Below are 20,330 nucleotides of genomic sequence, written 5' to 3'. Positions count from 1 at the left end.
TGCCACTGACAGGTGGGAAAACTGAGGCAGAGACTTAGCCAAGGCCACATGGACTCCGTGGAAGATAGAACCCAGGAGTCCTGACTGTCCGTCCGGTGCCTTATCCTCACTGCCCTGCTTTGGTGCCTCTGTATTTACAAGAGGCTGATCTGTTTCTCTGCTGGTCTCCAACAGAGCCAATAGATCTGCTTGGGTTCCCTAGCGGGGAGTTACCATGTTATCAGTCCCATTTATTACACATGTTATGGTAGTGTCTAGAGACCCCGAGTGAGATCAGGGCCCCATTGTCTAGGCGCTGTATGCACACAGGCTTGTTGTCTCTTCATTAAAGCTCTGGAAACCACAGTATCCTCTTTTGGGAAACAGCAGAGGCTGGGAAGCAGCCTCTTCCTGGCTCAGATGAGGGAGCTGCTGGGCCAGTGCATGAACTGAGCTGAATTCTCATGGGACATTTGCTCCCGATTCCCAGGTGTGGCCCCCGAGGACAGGACCGTTGGGACCAAAAACCTGACAGTGGAGGCGACCGATTCCATCAGCGTCTTGGTGTACGTTGGGGCGTACCCAGTGGATGGGCACAGTGTCCAGAAAGGTAGGGCTCCAGGAACTGATTGGGCTCCAGGTTGCTGGCAAACCACCACCCCCAAATACCCGTCCCTTTGTGCCACAGAGATTCTCCGGAGGGCGGAAGAGGATGGAGTCGATGACGTCCTTAAGGAGCGGCTCTGGGACATGAGGAACTGGGCAGGAGCCCTGTGGCACGTCTTCCGAGCGGAGGATGCTGACTGCATCAAGGGGTTCTTACAGAAGGTGAGTGATTCTTGCAGGGGCCTGTGCCCAGAGTCCATTCCAGATGGGCCCATAAATCTACTTCCAGTACTTCTCCTCCTAGGACTGCACCCAGGGTCTAGTCTGCATGTGTCCCACTCAGCCCTAGGCTTCTCTGCTGAGATTTCCCACAAAGGAACCCCAGGGCAGGGCAGCAGATTTTTGCAATGCAAGCTGTTGACTGAGACCTGCCAAACTCATCTCATGTCCGCTCCACCCTTTCCCCTGGCAGGTGTGCAAAGCCCAAGGGGAGGACAGAGTGACCCAGCTGGATCTGAACGGCCACAGGAGCTGCTACCTGGATGCGTCTCTGCGGAGGAGGCTGCGGGAGGAATGTGGCGTGAGCGGCTGGACCCTGCTCCAGTTCATGGGGGATGCAGTGCTGGTGCCAACAGGGGCTCCGTACCAGGTCAGGAGCCTGGCTCTGTTTCACTTTAGTCTTCTCCCCATAACAGTTGCCCCTGGGTAGGGGTAGGGTGCCCCTATTAACTGCTACCCCCTTTTACCCTAACCAGAGCTGAGAGTCTCCTTCTTAATAATAACGTCTAACTCTTATCTAGCACGTCTCATCAGGAGCACTCCAAGCACTTTACAAAGAGGGCCCATATCATTATCCCCACTTTACAGATGGGGACACTGAGGCACGGAGAGGGGAAGTGATTGCCCAAGGTCACCTAGCAACAGTGCTGGGAATCGAATCCTGGTTTCCTAAATCCCAGTGCCCTCCCCACTAGGTCACGCTAGCTCCTAGGGGGCTTTTTATCCGTGCATTGGTCAGCTGGCGCAGGCAGCGTATCCCCATGTCCGGATGCCCAGTCCCAAGGTGATACTCTCTCCTCTGGCAGGATGGTGTCTTCCCACCCTTCTGATGCTGCCCCGGCACCCCTGGGCTCCCTCACGCGCTCTCCTTCCCCCACGGCAGGTGCAGAGCCTCAGCAGTACTATCAGCGTCATGCAGAGATTCCTGTCGCCGGAGAACGCCGCCCGCTCGGCACGGCTCGTGGCCCAGGCCACAGACCCTGCCGGCACGGCACAGAGACTTCATGCACAGGTCAGGAGCTAGCCTCCCTCCCCACGACCACCGTCCCACCTGTGGGGGCTCTTGCTGTAGTAATGGGTGCCTGGCTCAGCTGGATGGGGTCAGGAAAAGTTCTGTGGGCTGCCATCTGATCAGCTAAGCAGAATCCCGCCAGATCAGCACATGGATGGCAGATCTCCCCAAAAGTCTGGCTGTTGGGGATTCACTCCTGAATCCAGGGGTGCTGGGGGCCCCCCAGAGTGCTGAAAGCAGAGGGGGTCTTACCATCTGTGGCCATTAGAACCCAAGTAATTTTTGCAAGAGACAGAGTATTAACCCTGGCATCCTGCATGCCCAGATTTCAATGTGGGTAACTACACTCTGCCTCCTTAAAATCCCCCTGCAGTTTCAAGTGAATACAGGATTGTACTTTGCTTCCTGCCCTAAACTGTTGTGCAGCGCTGATGTCCACCAGCGGTTGTGTTCTACCCTGGAGCTGGCTGCATTTTGGTTTGAGGCGAAGTGGCTTCTCTGTATAAAGGGCCTGATCTCGCCTTCCTTAGGCTGGCTCAGCTCTGGTGTTATTCCATTGTTTTCAGTGGAGTTCCTCCTGCTTTACATGGATGTGAGGGAGAAGAGAATCAGGTCCATTGATGCAAAGAGCCTTGGGGTCCTTTTAGCTGAGCTGCTCTATAGGGGTGCAAGGAGTTACACTGATGCCTTCATGACCTCGTAAGCCAGTGTCTGAACCCTGCTTCTTTCCCTTCCCTTGCAGATGGACAGTCTGGTTTATGGTGCTGTGAGGGACGCAGTGGGGACCCTGCAGGGCTACAATTAAGGCACTGGCAGGCATGCAGCGTGGAGACGGAGGACTGGCTTCAGACCGGGGCCTCTAGGAGTCCAGGAGGAAGAATTGAAACGAAGGGGGCAGCAGCACAGGATTCCTGGGGAGCCCCACATCCGCCTATCTGGATGGGGAGTGGCTCTTTGGCACTGACTGTGACAGGCCAGGGTTGTCAGGCTGAAGTGACCAGAGCGCAGGGCCTGTAACGAGGAAGATGGCTGCTGGACAAAATGCGGCCAAAGCATGCTCAGGCCCAGCCACTCCCCTGCTCCAGGAAGGGCAGAAGCTGTGACGCGGACAGGTAGGAGGGGATGAACCACCTGAGATACCATCCTCCCAAGTGATGCGACCCCCAGCATGTTCCATGCAGCTCCTGCCAGGAGCCAGCCAAGCGCCAGTGAGTCCCACGGGATTCAAGCTTCCAGCGACCCACGGGACTCCTTGGGTTTCTCTTGCAACCGTTCTGCACTGAGCACTTGTCCTATATGCTGCTGCCGGCTGTACCAGCTCCACCTACCCCGCAGAGCCCGTGCCGTGCCCACACGACGTCACACCCGGTGCTTACTCCCGTGGCGTCCTCCCGCCGCTCGCCCTGGCGACGTCACACTTGGTGCTTACTTCGGCGATGTCACGCCACGGTGCTCGCTCCCGGGGGCGGCGCGGTCTGCGAGAGGGACTTTGGCCAGGTCTCCGTCCCAGCAGATCCTCTCAGGGTGGAGGCGAGGGCCAATGGGCCTAGGGGTGGGTGAGCCATGGAAATAAACGGCTGAGACGAGTCTTCGAGGAGACACGGCCGACGTCGCATGCAGAATCGATGTCCATTTAATTGTCATGCACTCCCCTTCACTGGTGTCTCGGGGCTTGGGGTGGGGCTTGGGGGTAGGGGGAGCTAACCAAGGGCACTGGAGCCTCCCACCTCAAGACCCATCAGCTAACAATGCCATTGCACTGGTTTGAGACCCAGATCTCCACCCGGCCTTCCCCGCTTTCCCCACCTCCGTGTCCATCTCTCCTCTGTGGCCACTGCTGGCTCCCTGTGGACTGAGAATACGGATCATTGAGGGGCCCGACCCAGTGAGTCTCCCTGAACCCTACAGGAGTGTGTGGACAGGTTAGGGGGTGGCACTAGTGTGTGTGGGAGGGGGGCATTTCTTAGGCCTTTGTCTAGTGACAATATTGACCAGACCCCCACTCTCCCAGCCATGCCCCCTTGTTCTCTCTCCCCAGTCCCTGGGAGCAGGCTGGTATGACCTGTCTCCCTAACTGGGGAATGGAGTGGGAGGGCAGGTCCCACCACCCAGCTGGGGTGAGGAAGGCAGACAGTCTGCTGCTCCCCAAATCCCCTTTCCCTTGCCCTTGCTGCCCTCCTCCCCCTGGCAGCAGACACCATTTTAATCGGTGCATCAAACAGGTCCTCTGGTTTATTCCACTCTCCTGTCTGCCTGCATCTCTCCAGGCCACGCTCTCATTGCTCTGCAGGGTGGCTGAGTGAGCTAAGTGGGGCGAGGTCATGCAGTAATTGCAACAGCCCATCCTGCCTGGCTGGCGGTCCCTCCCAGCAGGAGTAACAAAGGCAGGAGAAAGGTGGCACATGCACTTGTGAGGTCACCTCCCAAGGGGAGCAAGCATCTGGGCTCTCCCTAGAGCCCTGCGGACCAATGCGGAGAGGCCTGGACCACACAGGAGGTTGTGGCTTGGGCGTAGGGTTGCCAATGGTCCCTTATTACAGGGGACATCCTATATTTTTTCATCTCTGTGCAACAAGATTGGGAGTTGCTGAGTGCTGCAAAGAGCAGCAAGAAATACCCCTGGCAAGTGTAGGTGAGTACTGCTGATTATTATTAATAATGATAATATCAGGAGGAGGGGTGAGGTGGGAGTGCTAAGAAAACAGTCCCTTATTTTTGAAATACCATGTTGGCAACCCTACTTGGGTGGGGGGGTCACGTCAGCTCTCTGCTCTTTCTGCACCAGAAAGGGTGGGAGGCTGCTTCTGCACTCTCAGGCTCTGCCTCGGTTTCTCCCTCTGCCATGGTCTCAGGCAGCACAAGGGCGGCCTCAGCTTGTGCAAAGGAGTGGAGCCTCTCTCCTCCCCCAGTGCCTGTGAATCGCTGGAGGGCCTGTTCCCATCTGTTCTCTGCTACACCAGTTGGCAGTGTGCGTGGGGAGGAGGCCAAGGGATTAAAAGTCTCTCTGGTTTAGCAGTTCCCTTTGTAATTAAACCTTAGGGCCCGGGCTGCTGCTTAACCCTTTCCAAAGTGTGTGGCAGGCCAGAGGCCACTCTGCCGGTGCAGGAGCGAGAAGGGAATGGCCAACTTAGAAACCCCCTCCCCAATACACAATGGCGGGGAAGCTGCATGTAACTCCCTGCTGGGGATTCCAGTGGCATAGCCATGCCTGGCCTGAGCAGGATGAGGGTGTTCTGGGGCACGGAGAGGTACTGTGCTCTCAGTGCAGGGCTGTGGTGCCGTTCATGTGAATGGGGGACCCTGCACAGGCAGCCAGGGGCCATTCTCATACGCAGCAGGTGAGTGACCCGTTTCCTTGCTAGCTCTGCTGCCCTCCCACCTGTTGGCATCGTGTGGGATGCCCACGGTGGCGCTGCATAGTGACATCACTGGAGATGCTGGTGGTGATGGGCATCGTGTTTTGTTGCAGCTTGTGATGAGGTCATAACAGAGTCTCATCCGAGTTGTGACACTGCACTGGCTGGCCGTATTTGGGGCATCATGGCCTCGGCTTGTTCTGCTGGCCTCACACCAGGAACTTATTCTGATGATGTCGTGGTGTGTAGTGTTTTCGCATTTGTGCTTCCTTTGATGATGTCATGCCAGGGTTCATTCTGTGTCCTTTGGCTCAGGGCTCGTTTTGATGTCGTCACACAGAAGGTTTGCCCTGATGATGTTACCACACTGGTCATGATCTCCCAAGGGATGTCCATTGGGATTATGGCATTTGGTGCTTGACATATCGGTAGCAATGCTCTAAAGAGTGCCAGTTCTCTCCCCAAAACCGCCAGGCCCTTTGAGGGTCCAGTTCCCATGGCAATGGGCCCATCTCATGGATGGGGCTCTCGGTGCGGCCATCCTGGGAAGGATGGTGTAATATGGATACAGCAATGGGCTTGGCAGTCAGGGCTCCTGGGTTCTATTCCCAACCGTGAGAGGGGAGTGGTGTCTAGTGGTTAGAGCTGGGGAGACTGCCTGGGAGTCAGGGATGAGGATCAGAGCAGGGGTAGGAGTCCAAAATCTGAGTCCTGTTCCCATCTCTCCCTGACCTGATTGTGTCAATAATGCTGAGTGGGGACTTGAGCGCCCTGATGTTCCTAAAGCACTTTGAGATCCTGGGGCAGGACGGGCTGGCAAGCGGAAGTGTCAGATTTCCATGTTTGTTGCTCCCGACGGGCCCAGTCGACAGCCCTGTACACAGCCCCCCTGGCTGCCCTGTCAATGTTCTTGTTTCCCTTCTGGCAATCCACAGCCCTAGCCTGGCTGGATGACTCACTGCCCTTTGGGAGCTCAGGGAGGAAGGGGGAATCCCGTCTCCCACTCCTGTTTCCTTTTTAGGACAGTTCCTCCAGGCCACTCGAGACCCGGGGCTCCTTCCAGTGCTAGAATCCTCCAGTCTCGTCAGCACCCTCTGGACAGCAACCGTGCAGCAGCCCGCCAGCTAAAATAAACTCCATCCTCCCAAGCCCCTGCTCCGCCCTGCAGATGTGGAAGAGCTGAGAGCTTAGCCTGCAAGGGTGGGGTCAGCCAGGGTCAGGGAGGATAAAGCAGCCAATCCTATCAGATTAAGAGCCGGCCATTTCAGGCTGCTGTGAATTAGACACTGTCAAGTGAGGCGCTTGGGTAAGTTTAGCCCAGATGCTCCTGTTGGCTGCTGGCCCGGTGAACGCTGCCATGCGTGGGCCAGTGCTGCTATGCTTGGCTGGGCCTTGCGCTCCCCCCTCTTTCCACAGGCATCTCCAGCCGCTTGCGACTCTGGATTGGGAGGCCAGGGCTTGATCCCGCCCGCTAGCTGGGATTTCCCTTTTTCCAGGAGACAAAGACCCTGTGAGTGAGGCAAGCAAAAAGCCTCAGAAACGCTGCCCCTGGCTCCAGGCATTGGAGCCGAAGGAAGGGTGGGGAGGGTTCAGAGACTGATGGTGGCAGAGGGAACTTCCACGACTAGGTGGATACTTCAAAACCAGCCCTGCATGGTAGCCCTTCCCATCCTGCAGCTAGTCAGTGAAATGAGTTTGGTGGGGCTGAGGCCAGTTCCCACTCATTCTTGTTTGTATGACCGAAATGCCCAGGAGCCCCCCTCATGGATCAGGACCCCACTGGGCTATGTGCTGCACAAACAGACCAAAAAGTCAGTCCCTGCCCCAGGGAGTTCATAGTCGAAGCAGGCCTTGTCCTCCCCTGCTGTCAGTCTCATCAGAACAAGCGCCAATCTGGGATTCAGACATGCCTCACGTGTCCCTTCTCGTCCCACGATCTCAAAGAGTTCACAGACAATGGGCTCAGCCACACAGCCCCTCGACAAGGTAGCTGAGTACTGCTGTCGTCTAGTTCTCACAGCAAGTCACTGACAGAGATGGGAATAGGACCCTGGTGTCCTAACTCGTAGACTCGTCTCCTTCTCTTCCCCTGCTCCCCGCCACTTGAGATGAGTACACTGCCTTGTGTGTGTGTGTGTGGGGTCCTAACACACTTTCCAAGGCCACTGTGCTTCTGGAAAACAGAGACAGTTGCTGTTCTATCCCCAGCACGGCCTGTATACCCCATCTCCCTCCGAATTGCTGTCCCTGGTGCACTCAGCACTGGCTGCATACCTCTCCCCTTCCCCAAGCTTTCTCTCCACGTCTTTCCTTCCCCCTCATCTCTCCTTCTCACTCACCTCAGTCTTCCTGCCTTGTATCCCTCCCTCCCCTGCTCCCCGTTTCCTGCCCAGAACAAAACCGTCCTCATTCTTAACTCCACCTTTTCTCTTTGGACCGGGATTCCCGCTCACAGGTGTCCCTGGGCTCTGGGTGTAAGGCAGTGGTGTGCCCCGGCCAAGTCAGACAGTGTGTGAATATATGGGGGTGAGGGCAGCCCTGCGCTGCGTGGCTGGTTGGATGCAGGGGAGGCAGAGTGCATTTCATCCAGAGTTCCTACAATCAGTGTTAAAAGGAGCCATCCTCAATAAACTATTGGCAAGACATGATTGGGTGTGTTGATTTATGGGGGGATAGAGTGGGGGGCTCGGGGGAAGCTGACCTGCTTGTTGGGGGCTAGGCAGTGCTGTTACCTGTCATTTAACGAGCACAGCTTATGTGGGAAAGGGTGCTGGTGCCCTTTCTGTACCTCTGAGCTCCCTGACTTCACCTGCTAACACCAAGGAAGCCCTGTCCTGGCTGTTGTCAGAGGGCAGGCATGAGGGTTTGGGGGATGCCGCGAGGCCCTGGTTCTCCCACTTTCCGGGGGCAGTGATGCCAATGCTGTCCCTGGCGTGACGGCTGCAGCCAGGAGGACGTGGGGGTGGGCCAGGGGGAGCCCATGGGTTTTCAGACCCCCTCCCACCCCCTCAGAACCCCAGCTGGGGAGCCCCAGGAGAAGGAGGGCAGGCATAGAAGGGCGCGGAAAAGCTCTCGGATTTGATGCTACCCCCTGTACCCTGGCTATCCCCGGCCCGTGGAGCTATGCCCCAGGAGCAGCTGGCACTGCCCTCTTACCCCTCCCCAGGGAGGGGGCCCCAGGGTCACTGGGGTGTCGGGGGTGACCCTGCGCCCCCAGGGCAGGGGGCCAGGGTGGCCACGTGTCCCTCTGGAGGCCGCCCCAGAAGACTGCGACCCTTTTGGGCACGCGGCCCCTTTAAGGAGCAGCTCCGCCTCTCGGCCGTGGGCAGCCTGAATGACAGCGATCCCGCCCAATGGAAGGTGAGCGTGGTGTCTCGGCCGGCCAATGGGAGCGGAAAGCTGCCAGCCTCTTCCGGGGTGGGGTGGGGCGGGGCGGGGGAAGGGAGCTGAAACGGCCAGGAAAAGACGAGTAAGTTTGGGGGGGTCTTGACCCCGCCCCCGGGGGCCCCTCCCTCTGCCCCCCAACTCGAGCCTCCCCTCCCAGCCCGCCCAGCCCCCGGGGGCCCCTCCCTCTGCCCCCCAACCCCCAGAGACCCCTTCCTCTGCCCCCCAGTTCCAGCCCGCCCAGCCCCCGGGGGCCCCTCCCTCTGCCCCCCAACTCCAGCCTCCCCTCCCAGCCCCCGGGGCCCCCTCCCTCTGCCCCCCAACCCCCAGAGACCCCTTCCTCTGCCCCCCAGCTCCAGCCTCCCCTCCCAGCCCCCGGGGCCCCCTCCCTCTGCCCCCCAACCCCCAGAGACCCCTCCCTCTGCCCCCCAGCTCCAGCCTCCCCTCCCAGCCCCCGGGGCCCCCTCCCTCTGCCCCCCAACCCCCAGAGACCCCTCCCTCTGCCCCCCAGCTCCAGCCCGCCCAGCCCCCGGGGGCCCCTCCCTCCGGCCACCCCCCCCAGTTCCAGCCTCCCCTCCCAGCCCCCGGGGGCCCCTCCCTCTGCCCCCCAACTCCAGCCTCCCCTCCCAGCCCCCGGGGGCCCCTCCCTCTGCCCCCCAACTCCAGCCTCCCCTCCCAGCCCCCGGGGCCCCCTCCCTCTGCCCCCCAACCCCCAGAGACCCCTCCCTCTGCCCCCCAGCTCCAGCCCGCCCAGCCCCCGGGGGCCCCTCCCTCCGGCCACCCCCCCCAGTTCCAGCTCCTGGGGGCCCCTCCCTCTGCCCCCCAACCCCCAGAGACTCCTCCCTCTGCCCTCCAGCCCCCGGGGGCCCCTCCCTCTGCCCCCCAGCTCCAGCCTCCCAGTCCCCTCCAGTTCACCCAGCCCCCGGGGGCCCCTCCCTCTGCCCCCCAACCCCCAGAGATCCCTCCCTCTGCCCCCCAGCTCCAGCCTCCCCAGCCCCCGGGGGTCCCTCCCTCTGCCCCCCAACTCCAGCCTCCCCTCCCAGCCCGCCCAGCCCCCGGGGGCCCCTCCCTCTGCCCCCCAGCTCCAGCCCCCGGGGGCCCCTCCCTCTGCCCCCCAACTCTAGCCTCCCCTCCCAGCCTGCCCAGCCCCCGGGGGCCCCTCCCTCTGCCCCCCCCCGCTCCAGCCCATCCAGCTCCTGGGGCCCCTCCCTCTGTCTCCCAGCCCCCCTCCATGCTCCCCAACCCCCAGGGACTCCTCCCTCGCCTCCCCCCCCACCAGCCCGCCCAGCCCCCGGGAGCCCCTCCCTCTGCCTCCCAGCCCTCCCCCCAAGTCCCCTCAGCTCCCAGGGGGCCCCTCCCTCTGCCCCCCAGGTCCCAGTTTCCCAGTTCTCAGCGTGTCCCCCCTCCCCTATGCCACACTCTGACCCCTCTCCCACTCTCAGGGGTGCCCCCTTTTTCTTGTGCACCCCAAAGAGAGGTGTCAGTGCAGAGGGTTGGGGATATTTTGGGAGCAAACCTCCCGTGGGCTGAAGCGTTTGCGTTTCAGCCTCACTGCCGCTTTCCACCAATAACCCGCCTTCCCTGGGACTGGGGAGGCACAGTTGAATATTTGGGTGTGGGGAGAGATCTGCCCTTCTGAAGCCCCCATGTCACTCCCCGCCCCCCACATCCCGCTCTCTGTGTCCCTCTGGTCCCCCAGCCCCGCTTTCTGGGCCTCTCGGGTCACCCTGCTCCCCTGGCACCACAGCCCTCTGGTGCCCTCCTGTCGCTGCGCCTTGTGCCACTGAGCTGTTGTGGGGTTTGCTGTGTTGCAGCCATGGCCTGTGGCGCTCTGGCGGAGGAGCTGGATGCCGTGCTGAGCGGGAGGGGTTGGGAGGTGCAGGAGAGGTACGACTCTGCCCCTGTGCCCGCTCACCCTGTCAGAGTGCGGAAGACCGCCTGCTACATCGTCTTGGCTGTCCTGCTTAACGACCAGGTGAGGGGTCCCTGGAGCACTGGCTGGGGGAATCAGAGTGACGGCTGGGGGGTTTCCTATGGTGCCCATCACCATGGCATCCAGTCACTGCAGGGTGAGCATCCACAGTCCAGAAAGCGCTGAGCACTCAACGCTATGCTCTGAACATCAGGCTCCTTCAAGCTTTCATAGTTTGGGTCCCCAGAATGACTGGCCACTCTTGAAAACTGTGACCTGTGTTTTAAAATTAATTAGCACTAGTATGACCCTCTTAACAGCTTTGTTTGAAAGCACTTTTACAAAGGGGGGCTAGTCCCTCCATGTTACCTTTAGGGAAACTGAGTCATGCACAGATGAGAGATGACTTGCCCAATATCACAGTGGGTCAGTAGCAGAAGGTGGAATGAGACCCAACTTCCTTATCTGTGTTACTAATAACACCGTTAAATCTCCTTTAACAACCAAGGCAGGTCTACACTAGAAACTTTTCCTGGCATAGCAACATCAGCTAGAGGTGTGTGGTGTGTTTGTTTGTTTTTTTTTTTTTGGTTTTTTTGCCAGGGTGGATTGATTTAAATCAGTCAGCAGGGAACCTCAGTTTAACAGATAAATTTTAATCTGGTTTTGCCTATGTATGTTTTAGTTACTTTCCTAACAAAGGTTGATTCTCATTGGTTGGTAGTGATGAAAACACTGATTTGCAATTAAATAAATCTTTAAGTAAACTTGTTTCTTTTTGCTAACCAGGAGAATACCATATTTAAACAGTTTTATCGCTTAACATACATTTTATTTAAATTCTTAATTTTTACATCTTTTATTTAGAAAGTGGTGAATGATGTGGCATTTCTTATACAGTAGAACCTCTGAGTTATGAACACCTTGGGAATGGAGGTTGTTCATAACTCTGAAATGTTTGTAACGCTGAACAAAACGTTATGATTGTTCTTTCAAAAGTTTATAACTGAACACTGACTTAATACAGCTTTGAAACTTTACGATGAAGATGAAAAATGCTGCTTTTAACCATCTTGATCTAAATGAAACAAGCACAGAGTTTCCTTACTTTGTCAAATCCTTTTTAAAAATTTTTCTTTTTAGTAATTTACTTTTAACATTATACTGTTCTGTATTTGCTTTTTTTTTTTCCTGTCTCGCTGCTGATTGCATACCTCAAATTCCAAATGAGGTATGTAGGTGACCTGTCAGTTCATAACTCTGAGGTTCTACTGTACTAGAAAGTGTTTCTCAACAACTGGTCCATGAACTGGTGCCAGTCCCCGAGATCTCCCTGACACAGTTTAGGGAGGCAGCAAGCCGGTCCCTGGCATCAAAAAGCTTGAAAAACACTTTCCTAGAGGATTTAATTTTGTTACTTGTGATTTGTGTCAACCTCTATTTGGATGGAAATTGGAATTCAAGTGAAAATGCACAAAAAACCATTTTAAAATTGTTTTTTGTTAGTTAAATAAATCTCCCTCAAATGAGTTGGGAATGGGAACAGGAAAAAAAGTTTATCAAAACAAGTTTTGTATTTCAAACCAACTGGTTTACGAAACAAAGGAAGTATCTGTTGTTAGTAAACTGAAGTGACTTTTTCTGGTCCATGTCCTTCAAAACTTTAGAACTTATCGCTCTCATCCTTATGCCTAGTGTTTATTTGTAGAGTTGCGGGGGGAGGAGACAAACATTCATACTTTTACCACTCCTGGTTGGTTTCTTAAGTTTGAACTGAACTAATTGAAATGAAATATTCTCTCTGTACCTGCTGTAGTCAATGATTTACTTAATAAAAGGCTAAGCTGTGAAAGGCTGTCAAAAGCTGGGTTAGCATGTCCGCAAACTCTGGTTGCAGGTGCTTCGTCAGTGACTTCCACTGTTTCAGTGGTTTGACTTTACTTTAAACCATGGCAGCAAACTTGTAATACCCAATACCGTTTTTAATTTAATGTAAATGATTTTAGTAGAGCAGAGTAAGAGTAGGCCTTTATCATAGGCTAACGTCATTTTATAATTAAAAAGAAAAAAGAAAAGGAGTACTTGTGGCACCTTAGAGACTAACCAATTTATTTGAGCATGAGCTTTCGTGAGCTACAGCTCACTTCATCGGATGCATACCGTGGAAACTGCAGCAGACTTTATATGTACACAGAGAATATGAAACAATACCTCCTCCCACCCCACTGTCCTGCTGGTAATAGCTTATCTAAAGTGATCATCAGGTGGGCCATTTCCAGCACAAATCCAGGTTTTCTCACCCTCCACCCCCCCCCCCCCCCACAAATTCACTCTCCTGCTGGTGATAGCCCATCCAAAGTGACAACTCTTTACACAATGTGCATGATAATCAAGTTGGGCTATTTCCTGCACAAATCCAGGTTTTCTCACATCCCCCCCACCCCCATACACACACAAACTCACTCTCCTGCTGGTAATAGCTCATCCAAACTGACCACTCTCCAAGTTTAAATCCAAGTTAAACCAGAACATCTGGGGGGGGGGGGTAGGAAAAAACAAGAGGAAACAGGCTACCTTGCATAATGACTTAGCCACTCCCAGTCTCTATTTAAGCCTAAAGTAATAGTATCCAATTTGCAGATGAATTCCAATTCAGCAGTTTCTCTCTGGAGTCTGGATTTGAAGTTTTTTTGTTTTAAGATAGCGACCTTCATGTCTGTGATTGCGTGGCCAGAGAGATTGAAGTGTTCTCCGACTGGTTTATGAATGTTATAATTCTTGACATCTGATTTGTGTCCATTTATTCTTTTATGTAGAGACTGTCCAGTTTGACCAATGTACATGGCAGAGGGGCATTGCTGGCACATGATGGCATATATCACATTGGTGGATGTGCAGGTGAACGAGCCTCTGATAGTGTGGCTGATGTTATTAGGCCCTGTGATGGTGTCCCCTGAATAGATATGTGGACACAGTTGGCAACGGGCTTTGTTGCAAGGATAAGTTCCTGGGTTAGTGGTTCTGTTGTGTGGTATGTGGTTGTTGGTGAGTATTTGCTTCAGGTTGTGGGGCTGTCTGTAGGCAAGGACTGGCCTGTCTCCCAAGATTTGTGAGAGTGCTGGGTCATCCTTTAGGATAGGTTGTAGATCCTTAATAATGCGTTGGAGGGGTTTTAGTTGGGGGCTGAAGGTGACGGCTAGTGGCGTTCTGTTATTTTCTTTGTTAGGCCTGTCCTGTAGTAGGTAACTTCTGGGAACTCTTCTGGCTCTATCAATCTGTTTCTTTACTTCAGCAGGTGGGTATTGTTGTTGTAAGAAAGCTTGACAGAGATCTTGTAGGTGTTTGTCTCTGTCTGAGGGGTTGGAGCAAATGCGGTTGTATCGCAGAGCTTGGCTGTAGACGATGGATCGTGTGGTGTGGTCAGGGTGAAAGCTGGAGGCATGTAGGTAGGAATAGCGGTCAGTAGGTTTCCGGTATAGGGTGGTGTTTATGTGACCATTGTTTATTAGCACTGTAGTGTCCAGAAAGTGGATCTCTTGTGTGGACTGGACCAGGCTGAGGTTGGTGGTGGGATGGAAATTGTTGAAATCATGGTGGAATTCCTCAAGGGCTTCTTTTCCATGGGTCCAGATGATGAAGATGTCATCAATATAGCGCAAGTAGAGTAGGGGCTTTAGGGGACGAGAGCTGAGGAAGTGTTGTTCTAAATCAGCCATAAAAATGTTGGCATACTGTGGGGCCATGCGGGTACCCATAGCAGTGCCGCTGATCTGAAGGTATACATTGTCCCCAAATGTGAAATAGTTATGGGTAAGGACAAAGTCACAAAGTTCAGCCACCAGGTTAGCCGTGACATTATCGGGGATAGTGTTCTTGACGGCTTGTAGTCCATCTTTGTGTGGAATGTTGGTGTAGAGGGCTTCTACATCCATAGTGGCCAGGATGGTGTTATCAGGAAGATCACTGATGGATTGTAGTTTCCTCAGGAAGTCAGTGGTGTCTCGAAGGTAGCTGGGAGTGCTGGTAGCATAGGGCCTGAGGAGGGAGTCTACATAGCCAGACAATCCTGCTGTCAGGGTGCCAATGCCTGAGATGATGGGGCGCCCAGGATTTCCAGGTTTATGGATCTTGGGTAGTAGATAGAATATCCCAGGTCGGGGTTCCAGGGGTGTGTCTGTGCGGATTTGATCTTGTGCTTTTTCAGGAAGTTTCTTGAGCAAATGCTGTAGTTGCTTTTGGTAACTCTCAGTGGGATCATAGGGTAATGGCTTGTAGAAAAAGAAAAATGTATTTAATTTAAAATCTCATTTAAATAAAACTTTGTTTTATTTTTCTAAATCAATTTTTATTCATCCTGGTTTTTTTGCAGCATGTCTCTGCTGACAAAAGGCCTTGTGTAAATGCAGTTATACTAGCAAAAAAGATACTTTTTGCCAGGAGAGCTTCTTTTGCTGACAGCAAAAGCATGAAGTATACCAGCAAAACCCCTTTTTGCCAGTATAATCTGCATCTCCGCTCGGGGGGTTTGCTGGCATAGCTCTACTGGCAACACCTAATGTCCTGTTTCTAAGGCCCTGACGTGCATTCCCATTGGTGCTGTGCAAACAACACATAATGATGTTGCACCTGGTTTGGACTTGGTTTCTAGCCATTCTGGTTGTCATGTGCGAATCTGAAGGGTTTGATGGCAGATGTTCTGTAGGGGAAAGTATCTGTGTGTGTTAAAAACTCTTTTCGTTGTCATTTAAAAAAAAACACAAACCCAACCTAAACATTCCTTTATCTTCCTTTTCCAAAGCCTAAGGGCTGGGCTGGGCAGTGTAGGGTAGACTGAGAGCAGAAGAAACTGGAAGGTGGGCTCTCTCTGGCTGTGGAGTACTCTCCCAAAGGAAGGGGTAGCAGTCATATTGCCTGGGCCATTTTAAACTTAGAAATACACAATAGTGAACGGTGTGGAGGAACTCGGTGGTTCCTAACTGATCTCACATTAGGGAGGACACCCCTTAGGTTCCCATGGAAACTGGTGGGACCCACACCTCCTGGGACACTGAAAACTGGACTGGAGAATTGGCCTGTAGGGAGGAGTCTTGCGGAGGCCCTACGTTTTGTTGTAGCTGGGAACAAGGTCCTGTGATTTTTGAGCCCCCCATGCAGCTGGGTGATCTGAACAGGGCTGGTCCCTGCCCATTGGGATGGCTCTATGTTGTGTGACCTGGGATTTTTTTCCCTCTCTCCTAGAACGAGGTGCTGATGATGCAGGAGGCCAAGCATGAGTGCTATGGGACGTGGTACCTGCCTGCCGGGAGGATGGAGCCCAACGAGACCATCCTGGAGGCCATGAAGAGGGAGGTGAAGGAGGAGACGGGGCTGGAGTGTGAGCCTCTCACCCTGCTGGCAGTGGAAGAGAGAGGCTCCATCTGGATTCGCTACGTCTTCCTCGCTCGGCCAACTGGTGCTTCCCCCTTACTCCTACCCCCACTCAGTGGGGGTTGGGGACTAAAATGTGTGGGGATTGCGAGGGACACTGCAGGCAGCAAGCTCCGCCCTGGGCATGGGGCAAGAGGCAGAGGAGCCTCCTGGAGCTAGCCAAAGGAGGAGTGTCGATGTGGGGCTGTGTCCAGCTTGCTGGCTCCAGTTCTGAGCAGAAAAAAAGGGAAGGCGTTCAGAGGAGATTCTCTTCCTACTGCACCCTCCCCCCTATGGCATCTTATGCTGGGCTTGCACCATAACTTCCCACTGAGCCCAAACTGCTTCTGGCGTAGGAGGGGTTAGAACTGGCTGGGGGGCTGTGTGTGGAGAGCCAGGACTGGAATAGCAGAGGGAGCTGCAGCTTATGTGGCTGCACTGACAGAACTGTAGTGGTAGCATGCATGGCAGGGTCCTTGCATCCACTCCATCCTTTCACGAGCACTCCCAGCCGTCTTAGCTGTGGAGCGGGAGGTGTCCATGTTTCCCAGCTCTGGCCATGGCGCTACGGCCTATTGTAGGGATGATGAAGGGAAAACCAAGGATGTGTTATACCCCCAAATCCTCATTCCTTCCCTGGAAAAGAGCCCCAGCTGCCTCCTTAACTGCTTGATTCCTCCCTCCCCCTCCTCTAGCGCCCAGTGATCTGCAGAAATGTAACATCCCTGCCAACCCCTTCCGTGCCCCAGGCACTGCTGCCCAGGCTGCTCTGAGTGCTACACAGACACACACTCTGTTTTCTGCCTAGGCGGGACCTTGAAGGCACCCCGTGATGCAGATGCTGAATCCCTCCAAGCCAGGTGGTGGGACAGAGAATCTCCTGCCCTTCCTCTGCGAGCTCGGGATATCCTGCCCCTTATGGACCTTGCTGTGCGATACCGAGACAGCCCATCCTACCCCATGACCTTGCCGGAGGAGATGCCCTGTGCCTTGATCTGCCAGAGGCTCCTGGCTACGTTCACCAATGATGCCGGTGACTTGTGGGTGCTGCTGAGTGCTGTAGGGGCCCCACACCTGCCGGTGTGTGCCCGCACCACCTCCCCCTGCAAAATCCAAAACAGCATCCAGGCAGCAGCCTGCAGCCTGCTGAAGGAATGCTGCCTGCTACCGCAAGTGACTGTCCGGGCCCACGGGGTTCTGGGGCTGCAGCACCTGGGCAAGAATGCAGGGAAATCTGACGGTGTTTGCTTCAACGTGCTGCTGACTGTTACGCAGGGTGACCAGAGCACCCAGGAGACGCCACCAGAGCTGCAGGGTGAGAGCTTCCAGTGGTGGAAGATCAAGGAGAGCAACTTGAGAAGCAGAATCCTCCAGAGGCTCAGCTCGTCAGCCGTTGTCCCAATTCACAGCTACTGACACAGGTAAGCAATGCTGGCTGAGCCCCGCTCTAAGGCTGGTCTGCTCCCCTCTTCACTGATGGGGGAACTGGGACTGGCTGGCCTAAGTCCACAAAGCAAATTGGTGGCAAAGCTGAGAATAGAACCCAGGAGTCCTGCTCCCAGTCCTAGGTTCATTTACTGGGACCTGCTGGGTGGCCTCTTTCACTGACGTACTAGGGTGATAGGTGTCAGTAGCGAACCCTGTAATAATTCCAGGTGAGCCCTTGCTAAAGCCTGTTGAGCTACACCATTACCGTGGATGGAGAGGGTGTCGCGGTGCTGGGTGAGCTGATGCTTAAATATTGCCTTCTCGCTCTTCTCCCACAGGGTCTCATTGAAGCTTGGATTCAGAGACCTTTCCCTGGGCATAGGACACGCCTCACCCCGTTACGGCCATTGGCTGTCCCCACGCAGCCATCCCGAGGATGATGCATGGCTTCACCGCAGGGCACGTCCTACTCAGCCGCTGCCAACCACAGACCCATTTCCCCAGCATGGTTATGGAAGGGTGAGTGGAACCCCCTCACTACATCCAGCGGAGGGGGGCACGCAGCACCACGATGGGGGGATGACTTTTCGGGACTTGACCTGACGTGACCTTTGGGCAGACTGCAGCTCCTAAAGCTGAAGTTCCAGCGTCCGGGGCTCTTCCCTTTCATGGTACCGCATGTCCTCAACGCGGGATGCAGAGAGCCGGCCAAGGCAGCTTGTTTACAGCTGGAGCTTGGAAATAAAAAGGGCCGTTTCTCTGTAGTGTTGAATGTTGTTCCTTGCTGGGATTAAAGCAGGGCTGTGTTTGGAAGCATAATGCAAAGTTTATTAGACATGGCAAATGTGCTGTGGAGAATGAGTCAGTCAGGCCCGCTGGGCTCGGTTGGAAGGCAGCAGTACATTCCTGTTCCTTTTGCTCCCTGCTCTGGGGATGGGGCTAAGAACAAGGTGCCCTCTCATGCAAAGTACTTTATGTACAGCCAAGCCTCATACCCCAGGAAGGCTGATAGCATTCCCATGTTAGGTTGGGGAAACTAAGGCACAAAGAAGGAAGTGACTTGCTTAAACCTCACACAGCTGGTCAGTGGCAGTACTGGGAATAAAACTCAGGAGTTCCACCTCTTGGTCCTGAGTGTGTCTGCTAGGACGTGGATGGAGCCTGAAGTTTGCTGGACTCTGTAGAGCTTTTAGCTTCACAGCTGGGCAAGCTGCTCTCATTTTTTATAGGGAACCAGAGACCTCCCTCTGCTGCATGGCCTGAAAGGGGGTTGGACTGTCACAGTTCATGTGAAATGAGGCGCTATGGGAGGTGGGAGCAGCCCTGTGCAGGAGCAAATGTGCCAGCAGCTCTATGGTCAACTTGAGGTTTTGCTCAGAACCGTGATGTACATGTCTTTGTAAAGCATGTGCCCATCTTGAGAGAAGCCCTCATGCCACAGGGGATGGCAGGTTCTGCTGGTCTCCAAAACATGCCTTGAAAGCCATGGCCCTGGTTCCACTTACTGCCTGAGCCCTGCTGAGGCACTGAGAACTGCACTCTGCCTAGCAACGTAGGAGTGGTTAGCTTTCTCACCCCAAACTCCCATTCAGCTGCAGAAAGCACAGGGCCTTCCAGCTGCCTTAGCAGTTCCACAGGGGAGGGCTAGAGAGAGACTGAGCATGCCCCAGCCAGTGCCTGTGATCCGTGTGCTGCTGCTAGGCCATGAGTTTCTCTGCCATTGCAGGGGGATGCTTCCTCCTTTTCCATTGTACACCAGAGCTGGGCAAAGCAATTGGTTCAGTTCACTGCCACCTCTGACAAACTGTTTCAGGTTGAACCAAAAATTAAGGTTTTTTTTGATGAAATTGAAAAGTTGGAAATAAAGCCAATGGGGGGGGCTGGATGAAACATTTTTATTTTTGAGCATTTATCATTTTTAATTAAATTAATGGAAATTTTGAAAATGAAAAGTTGTTTCAAATTAAAATGTTTTAAAATTCCCCCAAACTTTGAAAGGTTTTTCAACTGAAACAATTGGGTGAAATCAACACATTCACTGAATCCTGCATTTTTTTTTTTCCCCCAACAAAAAAAAGTCCTGCTTGAAAGATTTTGCCCAGCTCTCCTCCAGAGGGTCATTCCTGGGCAGGCGAATGCATTTCTCCTCCTCCGGTGCTGTTCTTGAGTCCCTTCCAGTGGTGTTTACTGTGAAATTTCTGAGCAAGTAGCTTCACTGACCCAGAGTTTTGTGCCTGATGCCAATATTCATATTAAGCCTGAAAGCTAAACAACGTGTTGAGAATGCTAGGGAAGGCGAATGAGCATCAGAGGACTCTGGAATGGATAACTGGGTAGGATGGCTGCTTTTCAAAGGGAAATCACTGTGATTGGGAGCTGCTGGCTCAGTCAGCACCCTTGAAAACCAGGTCACAGAGGTAGGTGTCTGCATATGAAGGTAGGTTCCCTGTTTCCAAAAATCTCAGTTGCTGTGTTCCAGATGCAACTCCAATTGGACTCCATTCCCAAGTTGAGAGGGAAATGGGCTGCCATGTAAAGTATGCAGGCCGAGGCACCCAGCGATGTGTGGGTGTCCAGTCTGAGCCATGTTAGAGGGGCCTGATTGGCCCTTCAAGGGGTGTGGGTGCCCCAAGTCACTGGTCCACTCTGCAAATCTTAGCTATAGGCCCTTTCAGGTTGGAATCTGCCCTGCTCTTTAATACATGTATCTCTCATTAAAATCAGGCCAAGCCCCACCTATACTCAGTATAGGGTCTGCGTGTGCTACTGCCACCCGATTCTGCACTCTAACCTTGCGCCAGGGATTCACATTCTCCCCTGCGCCCCCCCCCCCCCTTTTTTTTTTTTACAGCAGTTGTTTAAACCTGTCTTGCCCAAAGCAGGGAGGCTGCTTTGGGGGTCAGTCAGCAACAACAAAATGTGTAGTGGCAGTATCCCCCCTATGTACCACAAAAGAGTGCGTCTGCCC

At 54.2% G+C, this 20,330-nt stretch overlaps 2 protein-coding genes across 9 annotated transcripts in view; both read left to right on the top strand.

The window, feature by feature from the left end:
- HR (HR lysine demethylase and nuclear receptor corepressor) overlaps positions 1-7,869 on the top strand; it is a 48,616-nt gene extending 40,747 nt beyond the window's left edge. For 4 of the 5 annotated variants that reach the window (XM_073324975.2, XM_073324971.2, XM_073324974.2 and 1 more), the window contains 4 exons: positions 470-807; positions 1,058-1,234; positions 1,748-1,876; positions 2,619-7,869. In XM_073324975.2, the coding sequence (XP_073181076.1) occupies positions 470-807; positions 1,058-1,234; positions 1,748-1,876; positions 2,619-2,681 (707 nt within the window). In that variant the 3' untranslated portion in view covers positions 2,682-7,869. The remainder of the gene's footprint in view (positions 1-469; positions 808-1,057; positions 1,235-1,747; positions 1,877-2,618) is intronic. The other variant, XM_073324973.2, reaches the window with a different exon arrangement.
- Positions 7,870-8,651: 782 nt separating this feature from the next.
- The window catches only part of NUDT18 (nudix hydrolase 18), a 26,182-nt gene continuing 14,503 nt past the window's right edge, over positions 8,652-20,330 (top strand). For 3 of the 4 annotated variants that reach the window (XR_012156330.1, XR_012156328.1, XR_012156329.1), the window contains exons 1-5: positions 8,652-8,701; positions 10,431-10,591; positions 15,767-15,980; positions 16,743-17,355; positions 17,701-17,881. Coding sequence is in view for 1 of the 4 variants with exons in the window: in XM_073325367.2 (XP_073181468.1) it covers positions 10,433-10,591; positions 15,767-15,980; positions 16,743-17,350 (981 nt within the window). In the remaining 3 variants the exon portion in view is untranslated. Of the gene's footprint in view, positions 8,702-10,430; positions 10,592-15,766; positions 15,981-16,742; positions 17,356-17,700; positions 20,178-20,330 lie in introns of those variants that run through there. The other variant, XM_073325367.2, reaches the window with a different exon arrangement.

The sequence above is a fragment of the Lepidochelys kempii genome, chromosome 26 (genome assembly GCF_965140285.1).
Source record: "Lepidochelys kempii isolate rLepKem1 chromosome 26, rLepKem1.hap1, whole genome shotgun sequence".
NCBI classification, from domain to species: Eukaryota; Metazoa; Chordata; order Testudines; family Cheloniidae; genus Lepidochelys; species Lepidochelys kempii.
The sequence above is the reverse complement of the archived record's forward strand: the minus strand, read 5'-3'. Positions and strand labels throughout refer to the sequence as shown.